Source organism: Tetrahymena thermophila (genome assembly GCF_000189635.1).
Source record: "Tetrahymena thermophila SB210 genomic scaffold scf_8254747, whole genome shotgun sequence".
In the NCBI taxonomy this organism is placed as follows: Eukaryota; Ciliophora; class Oligohymenophorea; order Hymenostomatida; family Tetrahymenidae; genus Tetrahymena; species Tetrahymena thermophila.
Window position 1 is genome coordinate 237,502 of NW_002476507.1, and position 15,901 is coordinate 253,402.

Consider the following 15,901-nt stretch of genomic DNA (forward strand, 5'->3'; position numbering starts at 1 on the left):
TTGATACTTAATTTGCTTGAATGACTAATTTAAATATAGAATACTGGCTAGTAAGTTCCCAAAATATTAAATTTTTTCTATTTTTTTTGGAATCATAAAACCTTTATTGATTAGAAATTTCAGAATTTTGTTAGTTATATATAGCTTGAGAATTAATTATTTTTTATATTTAAAAATATAAAAATTTAATAAAATATTTCTTATGGAATTCGTTTAAATAAATCAATAAATTAAAATACAGATAGTAGAAGTATCTTTGAGGAACTAAGCTTTTTTATCCAAAAATATCTTTTTTTTGGTAAATTATCTTTGAGCCTATTAAATATTAAGAGCCAATAATATAGGCGGGTAAGTTTTTGAAAAATCAATCTCTTTTTTATTGAATGTTCGCTGTAATATTTAGCTATTTTATTTGATATCAAAAATTCAATTTTTTGAAGCTTATTTTTTGCTGAAAAAGTTCCAAATATACAAAGGATAGTAGTGTTTTTGTTTTAAAATATTAAGGAAAATAGGAAAGATGGCAACATTTGAGAATAAAAAGAAAAATTTAGATTGGGTCATGGGTATAGATGAAGCAGGAAGAGGACCTGTATTGGGACCTATGGTATATGGCTGTTGCGTTTGGCCAATTTAATATGAGCCTGAATTAAAATTAGAAGGCTTTAATGATTCAAAATAACTCACAGAATAGAAAAGAGACTAGCTTTATGCACGTATGGAAGAATTAAAAAACGACAAGCTATATTTTGAAGTAAGAATTTTATCAGCAGAATTCTTATCTAACAGAATGTTAGCGAAAAATAGAGATTCTTTAAATGAGTTATCATTTAATGCTGCATATAGCTTGATAGATTCAGTAATGAGTTAAGGTTTTAATGTGACTTAAGTATTTTTAGACACAGTAGGTAAAGAAGAAACATATCAAGCAAAGCTCTACCAAGATTATAAATATACTTATCCATAACTTAAATTTACAGTATCTTCAAAAGCAGATGCTAAATTTCCAGTTGTTGGAGCAGCATCAATTTGTGCTAAAGTTACAAGAGATCTTTAAATAACAAATAATGATATGAGAGAGCCTTTGGATCTATCTAAAGCTACAGGAAGCGGGTATCCATCTGATCCAAACACTAAAAAGTGGCTGTAAGAGGTATTTGACCCTGTATTTGGATTTCCATCTAATGTTAGATACTCGTGGTCAACAGTAGATAATATTTTTAATGAAAAAAAATTGTAAGTAAACTTTTTTGATGAAAGTGATAAGAAAGATAAAAATTAAAAAAGCCTTACTTAAATGGTAAGTTAAAAAAAATCTGAGACTAATGGATATTACTCAAAAAAAATAGGAATAACTAGAAATTTTGATTTATGAAAATTCTTCTAAAATAATTCAATAAAAAAGAAAATAAAATTGTTTTTTTATTTTCTTATTAAATAATTAAAAAATTAATAAGTTTGTTTTTATTCAAATAAATATAAGTAGAATTTTTATATAAGTTTTAATATGCTATGTAAATAATATGTCTTTAAAAATTATACTTTTAGCTTTTATTTTAGGTTTCTAATATTAATATTATTTATTTAAAAACCAACACAAATAAAATTTTATATAAAAAATTAAAATCTGAGAAAATTGTTTTAGTTATTTGCTTATAAAGTTTTACAGAAATTAGATTGAATTGAACTAATAATATTTTTGACTAGAAAAACAAATAAAAATAATAATATAAATTTTTATTTTTTGATATTTTATATATTTTAAATTTATATTTAACTAAATATTTAATCATTAATAAATTGTTTAAAAATATTTTGTAAGAATTAAAGATAAAATTAACTACATTTGAAGTATTATTTTTCATAAAAAAATAATTTTAATAGAGAAAATAAAGCTTTAAGATATAAATTTGAAAAAGAAAAAAAATTTTACTTTAAATGATTATATTATTAAATTTTATTTATTTATATTTTAGTCATCAAATATGAAATGAAATAGTTTTGGTGATTTATAAAAATTATTGTAATATAAAAAATATAAAATGTATACAATCAAATAATAATTTAATTATTTCTATAATTTTTGCTTAATCATACGTAAATCAATTAAAAGATCATTTAATTGCTTGCTTATTTAGCATATTTTTAGTACTACTTATTAGATACTTTTGGATTAGTGGCATTATTTTAATAATAACAAGAAGGAATATAATCATGATTACTTCTGCAATTTTAATATATCATCTGAATAATTTGAAAAATAAAAAGGAGTTTTACAATTAATAAATTAATCTTTATGAATATTATTCACAAAAAAAAAACTAGGTTACATGTGCATTTATTTTGAGTAATTATTGCTCAAAAAAAATTAAAATTTTAAAAATAAAAAATATTTTTCGCATCTACTAAAGATATTAGAAAGCAACATATGTGGAAATTTTTTCGGACTAACATATATAGATGTAAAAATGTAAAAATTAATATATATTATCAGCATTAAAGTATTTGTATTTTCTTCTTTAGTATTTTAGAAACAAAATTATGATAAGAGATTAAGCTAAATATTTGGAGTTTTAGTAATTTATGAGGTAAATTTTCAAGAGATTATATATATGACTAAGAATAGAATTTAAGTTACAAAAGATTAATAGATTTATGGATTAGATATAATAGTTATTATTTATTGTAAAATTAATGAATTTTTTTTTTTGTTTTTTCAAGTAAACAAAAGTAAATATTTATTTTCATATTTATTTAAAATAGTGTAAATTCTTATTATGCTTGAATATTTCAATTAATCTTTGAGAATACAAAAAATTTTATTAAAGTATGAAAAATTAACTTTTCCTAAAAAGAGAGAGAAAGTCATTATCTAATTTATCACAAATTTTTTGTTATTTGAGATGTTGTTTTTGAAAACTTAAACAATGATTAATTCAACGGTGTAGATTTTTACTTTTATTTTTATGTAGCTATCTTCTTTTTCTTTCTTTTTTTTAAAAAAAAGAATAAATAACTACTGTTTTTGAATAAATAAAATAAAAAAGAGCGATATATTTTTAAAGCATAAAAAAGCCTTATATATTTGTAAATAATTATGATAATACAATTTAAATATAATTTATTACAGATTCTTTAATAATATGATTTAAATTTAAAATTACATAAAAATCTACTCTCGAAAAATATTAGCAAGCTGATCAATAAAAATATTAAAGTTCCTAAATGATAAATGAATTAATTTTATTCTATCAACATATCTCATTTTAGAAAAGGATAAATAAATATACTCATAAATAAATAAATTTATTGATAGATTGGCAATTATTAAAGAAATTTCTGAAGTTATTTAGAATTTAAGGTTCGTTATGTATTTTGCAAAATAAAACTGTTTAATTAATAGTTTAGGATTTCAATAAAATATTTTATAGGTTAACGAATTTATAGAGAATTTTTTATAAAAATAAAAACTCTTTTTACTTTAGGTTGCACTTATTTATATTTTTACATTACATAAATTAGCTTGTATTTATACAAAAATGTATTGAGTATAAGATTTAATTGGATGAGTAATAGTTAAAAACCATTTGATAAAACAATCATAAAAAAACTGTACACAGTCCATGTATTATTTTTTTATGTTTTTTTAGAATTTTTTAGTTAGAAAAGATTTTATTTATTTATAATAATAGTAAATTAAGGGTGTTTATTTATTTATTGATTTGTTGTTTGAGGCTATTTTTATATTGGTTTGTTATATAATTTGAAATGTTCATATCTCCTATTATTAATAGAAATTGGAAGCTATTTATTTGATCACTTGTTCTTTCATTAATTAATTGTAGGATTATTTATATTCTATATTAAAAAAGTTGTTATATGTTACCAGAAGTTTTAGCTTACTTCTAGCATTTTAATTTTTAATTTTTTTTATTTTGTATTTTTCTTATTTCTTTCTTAGAGTAGAGATTAAGCAGTATATTCAATACATCATTCGAAAGCAGTTGATTAAGAAGATATACTCTAATTTTCAAACTAACGATTGTAGTCTAGATAATAATGGTTTTATCTTAAATTTCGAAGATTTTATTGTTAGTTGTATGGATAATTATTAAATGGAATGGCAGACGCTGCAAAGCGAGCATCGTCTGAGGGATTAATAAAGTGAGAATTGAATTAATATTCCTTTATTTGCTGATTGCTTTCTTTAAAAACATAAGACTTTATTTCATTTATATCGAACAGGTCAATAAATTAGTTGAGATTAATAGGACTACAAAATTAGTAAAGTTGCTAATACAGCTTGTTGCTGTTGAATTACTTTGGAAAGTTTTCTAAATCCAATTTTATTTTATTCAAAGTGAAAAGGTAGTCGTAAATGGTTTGAGGCTTAAGACAACCCTTTCTTTAATGGTTTTCGTCTTACTGCATGTCCTCAAATTTATTGATAATCTCATTCAGATCTAAGATAGCATTTAAGTAGTATATATGATCAGAGTTAATATTGCATTCCTTGAGTAAAGTGTTTCTTTTGGTATTTATAAGTCTTTCTAAGCTAATTATGAATTTTAATGAGAAAGGATATCTTGTGCTTTCTTAAGGTATAAATTGCTTTATTTCGGATTGGTTATTTCCCATTTATTTATATTTGCACTATAAAAAGTAAATATGAGCTTTGCCTATAATTATGATTGTTTCTTTATTGAGTTTATATTTTTAGAAAGAATTATTAAGTAGGAGAAGAAATTAAAGCGAGTTTCTTGCTTGCTTTTCTTTGTTTTTTTTTTGTTTGTTTTTTTAATCAGAATATTTTTTTTAATTGTTTTACTGTGTTGATTAATATAAAATTTTTTATAACCCGCTTTCTTAATTTGATGAATTATCATTTTTATTATTTTTTTTTAAGTTTGTAATCAGGCTAATATATGTAATGTATATAATTCAGTGTATTTTTTGTATTTTACATTAATCACTTTCTTAAATATATATCATTAATTTTTTCAGTTTTACTGTTATTCCCCATACATTTGTATAAATTTTTATTTATTTATTTATTCTTTAAACATCTTTCTTCATCGCTCAGTTCAATATATTTATTTACTTACCAATAGATTTCATTTTTTAATTTTAAATTTGACAAGGCATATTTTTGGGACAAAGTTTTTAATTTCCATTCGAAATAAATACCAATTTCGATTTTTATTTTTTTAGCTTTTAATCACATAATTAGCTTCTGAAATACTAATTTATCTTTGTATTAATTTTAAATCAAGTGAATTGGTATTATTAATTCTTAGAACCAAAAAAATTTTTTATTTTTTTATTACTCTATTTGCTAAATTATTATGTTTTTAAATTATTTCAACTTAAAAATTTACTTAGCAAGCGTATCACAAAAAAATAAATTAATTAGTAAATTTAGCTTTAATATTTTTGTAAATATTATTTATACTTTTAAAATACATAAATACTTTTTTAGTAACTAAATATAAACTAATTATATATATTTGCAAAGAATTTTAATGAAATCTACATGAAATTAATAAGCATTTATGCTTATTCATTGCTTATTTTTTATTTAATAAGCTTTAAATATAGTATATCAGAAAACATATACTCATGTTAATTAATTAAAAAAATCGTCATTTATTATCACATATTATTTTCATTTAATTATTTGTTAATATAAGAAAATAACTCTCTTAGATTGCTAATAAATTCTAATTAAATTTTTGAATTTTTTTAACTTTTATCCTTAAAGTCTCTGTCTATATTAAAATTAAAATAATATCTTGATCAAAAACTATTTCTATTCCAAACCCATTTTTAAAAAGTGTTAGTATCCACATAAATAATCTTAAGTTCGCAAGCAATTTAGAATTTTAGACAATTTTAATAATTAAATTTTTAATCTGAAGCGAAATGTTAACGTATGGTCAATGATCTTATAGATTTTATTAAACGTCCATTATTTTTCTTTTATAAATTAATAAAAAGCGCAGAAATTAATCAAATAAATATTTAGGTTAGTAAGATGTAAATTATTTATTTATTAAGATATTTTAATAATTAAAAAAAATTTAGTTTTTGATACCCAAAATAGATTTAGATTTTTCTTACATATCTATGATACTTCCTAAACTACTAAAACATAAATAAATTAATAAACAAGCAAACAAACAAAAAGAAAATAGGTTCTAAAATTTTAAAACTATAATAAATATGCAAGCTTAAAAATTAATATTACTAATACCGAATCTTTCTGGCTCTTGGAATTTTAAATACTAAAAGTTTTCTTTTCCCTTCAGTATTCATTCAGATATTCATTGATAAATTCAATTTATAAAAAATATTATTCCATAAACTTTTTAGTAAAGTGACTAGAACAAAAAATTATGTAGCCAAAATTCATTAAATGAATTTTATCTATTTTCATTCGTAGTAAACAAAAATTTTCTATTTTAAAAATTTACTGAATTTAATTTTAATTAATAAAAAGTATGGCCATGAAAATTTAAATTACATTACTATTACAATAACCAATCAGATTATATGAATAAATAAATTTAAAAAATACATTTAGTATCTATATTAACTTGTAATTCATTAATTACTATTACAAAATTCAAAAGGAAAATGTATGTATTACTATTCTTTACAGTCACTAAGTATATTACTATCATAGTTATGATTAATTATTAAATTAAAAACTTTATCTGCTTCCTTTGTGCTAGTTAGTCAAGCTGTGTAATCTTATTGGCTTATTTTAATTTTATATACCATGATTGCCTAACATAAAATTTAACTGGGTCTTTTTCTTTCTATTATTTATGTTTTTATTGAGAGTAATAGGGGATTGTGTTCCTTGTTAAATATTATAAAAACCATTATTTTAATTTGAAGTTATTAAATCTTATTGGGAACGAGTATGTCGATGCATATTTTGGTTCGGAATAGATTTTCTTTAAATATTTAATTGTTATTTTAAAGGAGAGTTTTAAAAATTAATATTTTCTGCAGATTTTCTTAGAGGGCTTTAGCTTTTGTTTAGATTCTATTAAGGATACTACAAACTTAATGAATTAAGTTTTGAGTTATTGCTCATAAAAATATTTGGTTTTTAATCTTAATGGTTTGTTGAGAGTAGGCCCTATGACTTTCTCATTTATTATCTATGAAAATATTTTAGACTTTCAATAGCATTGGTTGCAATATCCTCTACTATCTTTTTTTAACGTTTAAAATCTTCTAAGTCTTTCTTTTTTTAATTGTATGAGTCGACAGTCCCTTTATTTTTTAAGTAATCACTTAAAGGTCCATCATGAAGATGCTTCTTAAGAAAATCTTCAAATTTATACCTCTGTATATCTTTAAATATTTAGGGATTATATGTAAATTATTTGATAAATTTGCCCTTTAAAGAAGTAAAAAAATCTGCATTGAAAACTCCTATTACTTCCTTTTTAGGTTTCTCTCCAAGTAGAAAACTAGGCTTAGACATTTTTTTTAAATATTCTTTTTCTGCTTACATTGATTTTATAGGCGATTAACTAACTTTAGTTTATAACTCTTGAGAAGTAGATCTAGGAATAGCAAGAGGACTCTTCTTTTCAAACGAAGTCTATGATTATAAGTTATTCTAACTTTGAAATCTAGTTTAAGAGTTATAATTATTATTTTTAGTTGTAAAGCTTTAGCTGTTATTCTAGCTTCTATTCTAATAATTAGTTTAATAGTGCAAAGAGTTTGCATTCATTCTTGGCCTTGAATTATGGTAATACGAGCTTTGAAATGGATACTCGGTATTTTGCAAGTTTGGCTTTACAACTTAAGGTAAATATTAAGTTTCTTGGTTTTGGTTATGATTAGGATTATTAGTAAGCTTGTTCATTTTGCTTTGAATTATTTCTTGAGATTAATTTTAAGCTATTTAGCTAGTCATCAATCGATCATCGTTTGACTAATTAATTAGAGAAATATCTTCTTAGGATTTATTAAGGCCCTACTTTAATTTTCTATTTAACTAGTGCTTTTAAATGTCTATTTGCTAAATGCGAGGATTTGCTGATATTTGAGTTTTCGTGTGATGAGCTAAAGTCATCAAATCTATTGGATTTTCTTTTTTTTTCATAAAGTAAGTGCTAATAGAAGGTAAATAAGAGTAACATGATATAAAAGCATTTTATTTATTTAAATTTTGTTTAAAATTTTATAATAAAAGATCCTCTTCTTCTAAATGTCTTAAAGTAGGTTATCCTACTTCAAGTATTTACTATTATGGTATTTGTTCCTTTTAAATTTAGTTTATGAGTATTTAAGGTAAGGATTTGTTCTATGTATTTTATTTTTCTTGTATTTAAGATAAATTAGCTGAGGTCTATTCATTTAAAATTTATGTCGTATCATTTTTATTTCCAGGAATGCTAATTGTAATAATATGATTTTCTTATATTTTATTCTAATTTTACTGTTCACCACATTCTCCTATTGATGTTTTTCCAACAGAAATAATTTTATCATTTCTCTCAGTTAAATGATTGAAAATTTATTAATTTTTTTATTAGCTATGGATATCAGCATATAATTCGTTATTTTAGAGTCCAAGTAATTATTTTTATGGAAGTAGTATTTCCTTACTTGTCTCAATCTTTTTATCGCTTAAGTTAGTAAAAGAATACTGAATATTCTCACTTAGTTTTTTAGGATTATTTTCAATTTCTCCATATGATATATCACTTCTTTATAATTTTTAATCATCTTGTGGAAGATGAACAAATGATTTTATTTTTCTTGCATCTTCACTTATATTTAAAGCATTTTTGGGAGAACTTAAGATATTTTAAGGTATTTGGGTTAGTGATGATCTCATATTTTAACTTTTTTTGTTCAAATTATATAGCTAATCAATCAAATCTTTAGTGATTTCATTTGGTGAATAGCTTTTTCTTCTATCTTCTTTATTTGCTAGAACTTCTAACATATTTTTATTGCTATACGAATTTTGAGGCTGTATAGTGATTTACTTTTTTCTATTCTTCCTAGTAAAAGGTGTATATTTAAGTTCACCTTATTGCTATTTAAGAGAATCGTTTAATTCATCCCCATTTTAAGAACTATGCAAGCTATCAATTGTATTTTTGCTAAGGATAATTTAATGATTTTCATCATATTTAATTTAAATTTTTTCACTAAACCGTTATGATTGTTTATAAAACTGAGAAATATTTATTGGAGTAAAATCTTAAGATGGAGAATCCTACCCATCTTACAAAGGAGTTTGGTTAGGAGTAGATGTTGAGGAATCAATAGATTAGTTAACTTATAGGTTTGATATTAAATTTTCTAAATTTGTAGTTTATTTTTTATTTATAATTTAAATATAAGAAGCACTTTCTGGATTATCCATTACTATTAAATAAAAAAGATCTTTCGATAAAACAAATATTTCTCCTTATTTAGACAAACATTAAACAGAATATGATCTCTTTGTATTCGACTTTATAATATCATTTAATCCAAAAAATTCACACTAATTTAAGCTATAAATCTATTGTTAATAAGAAAAGCATTAATAAGTATTTTTAATGTGATATTCAAAATTTTTTTACTTTTTTATTTATTAATTTTTAGCTTTTCATCATTTGCTATTCTTGCTAACTTTCATTAAATTAAGAATCTTATTCAATACCCTGTTTAGACTTCAACTTCTTATAAATCTAATATGTTAAAGAGTAATTAAACATAATGTTATCAAGTATGGATATTCATTATATTTTTTTAATATTTAAAAATTGATTAAAAATACATAGAGAAAAATAGTAAAATTAGAATAAAAAATGAAATACTGCAAAATCACCACTTTTAACTATGTAAAAACTTGTAACCATGTCAATATCCTCTCTAAATACTTGCTAATTTTATGTAATTATCTCAAATGTGCAAGCTGAGTGGAGTCTTTTCACTTACTTAAAATCTAGCTTATTAAAATAAGGTAATTCCCAAAGAAAATTTATTTATTAGGTTTCTTATAAGCTGAATGATTTTTTTAAAATTTATAGAAATTCATTTGCTAATAAAACCCCACATACAGAGTCCTTTTATGCTATCATTGTTCTCAATCTAGGTTGTTTATATATCAAGGACTTTTAACCAAAGCTCTCGCTGATTTTGATTTAATTTACTAGCACAAGCTCTTTTTCTTGATTATCTGGAAGATACCCATCTATTTCCCCTTCTAAGAGTAAATAAAACTTATCTCCTTCAGTACCTAAATAATATAAAATAATTATCTCCTAATTAAATATCTTTTGAAGCTTTTTAAAACGTTCTTAGCTGAAATCTTTAAATAAATAAAGGTAAACAAAATGATTAAAAAGTAAATTACCATGTTGATAAACAATATCATCTTATTTAAAACATTCAATTTTCATATATTTACAAACTTCTTTATAAATGTTAACTTTTTCTTCATCTTCTAATTAACCTAAATTTGGGTTGAAGCATTTCATATAATATTCTAAATCTTTTATCTCTTGCTGAGATCTTTAGTTGAATGGGATTGCCATTAACTAAATTAATTTCTAATTACAATTAAATACAATAGAATGATAAAAAATATCTCACTTTTTTAAATTTATAAATCTTACAGTTCTCTGCAAATAATTTGACATTTGTAATCCTCTATCCTTATGCGTTGGTTTCTTCCTTGAATTATTTTTATATTAGAAATTTCAATTTAAAGTTATGAAATATGTAAATTTAAACAAATCGTTATCTAGATTTTTGATACTTTTTATCTCTCAAATTTATATAAGATAATAAGAAATAATACCCAATAATTAGTAAAAATTTTAATGATAAAAATTAAATCATTATAAATTTAATACATAAAAGCAAATAAATAATATCACCTTTATATCTAAATTATAAAATCCTCAATAGTTCATTATATCATCTGTAAATAAGCATAATGACTTATTTTGTTTTTGTACATAAATATAATAAATTGTTAAGAATTAACTCATATTTCTTTTAGGATTAGACTATCGAACTTTATTTTTACTGATCCTAAATATTATAATTAATGTATTTCTACTTTTTCAAAATAATATCTAAATAAAATAGCTAAATTTAAAATAAAATATGTTAGAAAAATTTGAAAATAAGATATTGGAAATTATTAATTAAAATATTCTTAAATATTTCAAAAAGAAATAATATAATATTGAGAAATTAAGAATTTTGTCTTTATTGAATATAAGATATTGTAAACTTTTAATTAAAATATTCTTAATTATTTCAAAAAAAATAAAATAATCATCTTGAAAAATTTAGAATTTAATATTTACTTATTAATTATTTATAAAAAATAATTTAATAAAAAATACACAAGAATTTTAAATATATGAATGAATGCCTTTTAAGTTAGATTGACATTTTTTACAAGCAAACCTAATACTCACATTTAATAAAAATTTTTTAAATTAATGATTTTTAATTGTATATATAACAGCTATTTTTAATTGCAATATTTATTAAACATGTTTTTCGTTAAAAAATATTTTACAAGAAAAAAAAATATCTTAAAATATAAAGGGATAAAGATAAGTATATAAATTTTTTAAGCGCAAAAAATAGGACGATGAATTATGTTCGCTCAACCCAAAAATTTTTCAATCTGAGTGAATTTGATTTCAATGAAAACTGGCGCAAGATCGATTGGCTTTCAACAGTTTTGATGTTATTAGAATGTTTTAAATATTAATTGCTTTTGATATTTGAAGGAAAAAAAACAAAAACAAATCAAAAAAAAGAATTGCTATATAAGCAAAATTTTAACTTGTTAAATTTTCTTTAAAATTAATAGTAAATTTATAGACCAAAAATTTAAAAGAAAAAATGGCTGAGTACGCTGAAGACGTTGAATAAAGCGATGGACCTATGTTGATCGCCAAATTGGAAGAACATGGTATTAATAATGCAGATGTTAAAAAACTCATAGATGCTGGTTTCCAAACTGTTGAATCCATTTCTTACACTGCTAAGAAAAATCTCTTGCAAATTAAGGGTATGACTGAAGCAAAAATCGATAAAATCCTTGATGTTGCTGCCAAATTAGTTCCTAATGATTTCTAAACTGCAGCTGAATACTATGTAAAGAGACAAAGTGTCATCAATCTTACTACAGGCTCAACTGAATTAGACAAACTTCTTGGTGGTGGTTTTGAAACAGGCTCTCTCACTGAAATTTTTGGTAAAAATATTAATTAATTATTTGTTTATAAAATAGAATAATAAGTTTAAGAAATTAATATCAAATTTTAGCCACCATTTCTTTTTAAATATGATTTCCATCCATATTTATCATTAATTCTTAAAAAATAGGTGAATTCAGAACAGGTAAAACTTAAATTTGTCATACTTTGTGTATCACCTGCTAATTACCCAAGGAAAAGGGTGGTGGTGAAGGTAAGGCTATGTATATTGATACTGAAGGTACTTTCAGACCTGAAAGACTTGAATCAATTGCTGAAAGATTCGGATTAGATCCTCAAGAATGTATGGAAAACGTAGCTTATGCTAGAGCCTTCAACTGTGATCAATAAAATAAACTCTTAGTCCAGGCTGCTGCTTTGATGGCTGAAAGTAAATACGCTTTGCTTATTGTTGATTCAGCCACTGCTCTTTACAGAACTGATTATAGTGGTAGAGGTGAATTGTCAGTCAGACAAAATCACTTGGGTAAATTCTTGAGAAACTTATAAAGACTTGCTGACGAATTCGGTATTGCTGTAGTTATTACCAACCAAGTTATGTCCTAAGTCGATGGTGCAGCTATGTTCGCTGGTGATATGAAGAAACCTATTGGTGGTAATATTATGGCTCACGCTTCTACTACCAGACTTTATCTCAGAAAAGGTAGAGGAGAGTCTCGTATTTGCAAAATTTACGATTCTCCATGTCTTCCTGAATCAGAAGTAATTCACTCATTCATTTATTAAATATATTTTTGCTTTGAAATAAATACACAAAAGTGTGAGCCAAATAAATACGAATAATTTATTTTATCAATTTATATTAGAAAAAAAATACTTTATTAAAAAATTTATTAATAATATTTGTTTAACTATAGGCTATCTACGCTATTGGTAAGGGTGGTATTGAAGACTTCAACGAGTGAAAAAAAAATTTTTAAAGCTAAAAGATAATAAGATAAAATTCATACTAACTAAATAACTAATAAAATATATAAACTATGCAATTCCAAAATAGATAAACAAATATATAAATAGGAGTTATAGAGTATTAATATAATAAAATAATAATTAATTGTACTCTTTGTTAATCAATCTATATTCTAGCTACTTGTATTTCTTTTACGATATAGATTTTACAATTAATAAATTAACCAATCAATTTTTAATTCAAATCAAATTAATTTGTGTTGAATATTTTTTATTAATTTGCTTTCATCAAAAAAATCCAAATATTTTATAAAAATTTAATGGTGTCTATGTAAAAAAAAAATTAAGTGTTTTTTTAATAATTTGTAACCAATTAATATTTCAACTTAATACAAAAATGATTTAAATTACTATAAAATAATGTTATACCAATATAATATTAATAGTTTAAAGGAAAATTAAAATTTGTTAATATTATAAAAAATATTTTATTTTTATAATGTATGAAATTTTTATTATCATACAGGAATTTCAACACACTCCTAGCATATTACTGGACTGTCTTCTTTATAATTTACATCAAAAATCTCAAAGCATTTAATGCAGTACCTTTTAGATTTTTATTTTGAAATTGTTGCCTGATGATTACTGAAACTGTTATGGCATTTGATACATTTATAAGCTTAATTACAACATTAAAAGATAGGAACTGTATTTGCTTTAGGGTTAGAATTATGATTGCAACTTACTTCGAAGTAAGTAAAGTATGGAAAATTTTCGAATTCTTTATTGGTATTAACTTTTAATAACTCAGGCTGTTTGATATATTCTCTTAAAATTTTACACATTTTCATTTTATCCTTTATATCTTTGTCATATTCAGAAATAATCATTTTAATTCGTTCTGCTTTATTATTAACTTCTTAGATGATGTCCTTTTCTTTTAAAACTGGTAATGCAAATTCTTTAAAAGATTATTTAATATCAAACATAATATTTTATTTGAATGAATTGTATGAAAAGTTGAACTATTTTTCTAATTTAGAATATTTATATTAAATTTATTTTATTTATAAATCTATTGAGCTTATTTTAGCCTGAGAATATATCGAAGCACTAGTTTCAATTTCTGAATTAGTTAAATCAAATACATTTTTATTCAAAATATCACTAATTAAATCTATCATATAATTCTATTTTCTTACTTCTTCTTTTAATTGAGCAGCATCCATTTTAACCACTTCTCTATATTCATTTATTATTTATTTTTTAGTTTCTTCTATCTGCTAGTAGATATGCTCTTTGAGTTTATTTAATTCTTTGTAAATTTTTATAATAAAAGGGGGTTGCTCAATAAATAAACATTAATTTTAGTAATCCTTAGCTTTCTCAACATATTCTTTGTATTTATTTTCCATATTCCTACTAAATTCTTCTAAAGAAATAATATTATGGTTCTCGTGCACATCATTACAGCATTTTTCACATCCAAATTTATCTATTTTATTAGAATTTAAACAAATAAATAAACATTATTAAATTTTATTCTTAAATATTTAACAGACTAATTAATATTTTGCGAAAAGCTTTCCTTTAATAATATCAAAAATCATTTATTTGCTTAAGTTGTAATGTAATAGTAATTAACTAATATTACAAAATTGCAAATAATTACTCTAAAGTCTAAAATAAAATGATTGAACAAACTTTTCTACCTTCGACACAGCAATTTTAATCTATGCAAATTCTAGTTATTTCTTCTTTTTCATGAGTTTAGTACATACATGTTGGTCTTAAGTTTAATCCAAATTTTTTTAGAGTGCATTTTTTCATGTTAATAGGCTTTGTAACTATTTTCATATCCTCTAATGGAAGAGTCTCACTTTTTAAACTTTTGGTTGCTTAGCTTACTACAGATTTTGCTGCACTAGGTGCTTGTACTATTGAAATTTCTTTTTTAGAGGGTGATTTAGAATTAGATAAAGATCTTTTTAAATACTTAGAGAAATCAGTAACTACAGAGTTCGGTTAAGAAAAAAGAGTTTATGCATCTTAAGCATTTGATATGCCTTACTTAAGCTAAAACCTTAAAGTAGATCTACTTTCCTATGTAGAGGAAGATATTAGACTTCTAGATTTATCTGTCTAAATAGATGAATTAAATTAATATGCTTTCATTTAAGTTTATCCTTTTAATATTAGTTTTTGTATATTTTTAATGACAAGATGTAAAAATTAATTCTTTCTTTTAATTTTTAGAGGGTATTTATTAATAATACATATTGATAAGAAAATAGTAATTACTTAATTTACTATGGTTATTTTTCAATGTAATATTCAGTTCAACTTTTATGATCACTGAATTTTACCAATCAAACTATGTAGATTTAAAGTAAGGCATATCATTTTAATGTATATTTTTTAATTATTTTTTCACCATAAAGCTGGATTTATTTACATATTAAAATAATATTTCAATTTAATAGTAAGCTAAATTTTAAAAATATTTGTTTATAAAAAGCTTTTTCCTCATAAAGAGAATAATTTACAAAGATATTATTTATTTAAAAAAATAATTGACTCATAATAAACCTATTAAATTTGAGAAATAAAATACTTAAAATCCAATATTCTTTCTTTACAGCGTAATAAAAAAAGTTAATTATAATTATCTATTTCAATTATGAACTCAAGATAAAATCATTAAATAAGCTTAT

General features: G+C 22.3%; 5 protein-coding genes across 5 annotated transcripts; 2 read left to right on the top strand and 3 right to left on the bottom strand. All coding sequences in view use genetic code 6, as the record gives it.

Annotated features, from left to right (window-relative positions):
* Positions 1-520: 520 nt before the first annotated feature.
* On the top strand, positions 521-1,375 carry TTHERM_00142290 (ribonuclease HII protein; the record flags this gene model as incomplete). Its single annotated transcript, XM_001011067.3, has 1 exon — positions 521-1,375. The coding sequence occupies one exon, from the start codon at positions 521-523 to the stop codon at positions 1,373-1,375; it is 855 nt and encodes a 284-aa protein (XP_001011067.1).
* Positions 1,376-3,990: 2,615 nt separating this feature from the next.
* TTHERM_00142300 (hypothetical protein) lies at positions 3,991-4,638 on the bottom strand (the record flags this gene model as incomplete). Its single annotated transcript, XM_001011068.1, has 1 exon — positions 3,991-4,638. One exon carries the CDS (start codon positions 4,636-4,638, stop codon positions 3,991-3,993), a length of 648 nt encoding a protein of 215 aa, XP_001011068.1.
* Positions 4,639-6,679: 2,041 nt separating this feature from the next.
* TTHERM_00142310 (cyclic nucleotide-binding domain protein) lies at positions 6,680-10,670 on the bottom strand (the record flags this gene model as incomplete). The annotated part of the gene is made up of 5 exons (XM_001011069.2): positions 6,680-9,547; positions 9,609-9,716; positions 9,846-10,267; positions 10,385-10,580; positions 10,647-10,670. 5 exons carry the CDS (start codon positions 10,668-10,670, stop codon positions 6,680-6,682), a joined length of 3,618 nt encoding a protein of 1,205 aa, XP_001011069.2.
* A 1,228-nt stretch (positions 10,671-11,898) lies between these two features.
* Positions 11,899-13,180, top strand: TTHERM_00142330 (DNA repair RAD51-like protein; the record flags this gene model as incomplete). Its single annotated transcript, XM_001011071.3, has 3 exons — positions 11,899-12,253; positions 12,385-12,977; positions 13,133-13,180. 3 exons carry the CDS (start codon positions 11,899-11,901, stop codon positions 13,178-13,180), a joined length of 996 nt encoding a protein of 331 aa, XP_001011071.1.
* Positions 13,181-13,702: 522 nt separating this feature from the next.
* On the bottom strand, positions 13,703-15,235 carry TTHERM_000142339 (CHY zinc finger protein; the record flags this gene model as incomplete). Its single annotated transcript, XM_012796337.1, has 3 exons — positions 13,703-14,682; positions 14,900-15,136; positions 15,184-15,235. 3 exons carry the CDS (start codon positions 15,233-15,235, stop codon positions 13,703-13,705), a joined length of 1,269 nt encoding a protein of 422 aa, XP_012651791.1.
* Between the last annotated feature and the right edge of the window lie 666 nt (positions 15,236-15,901).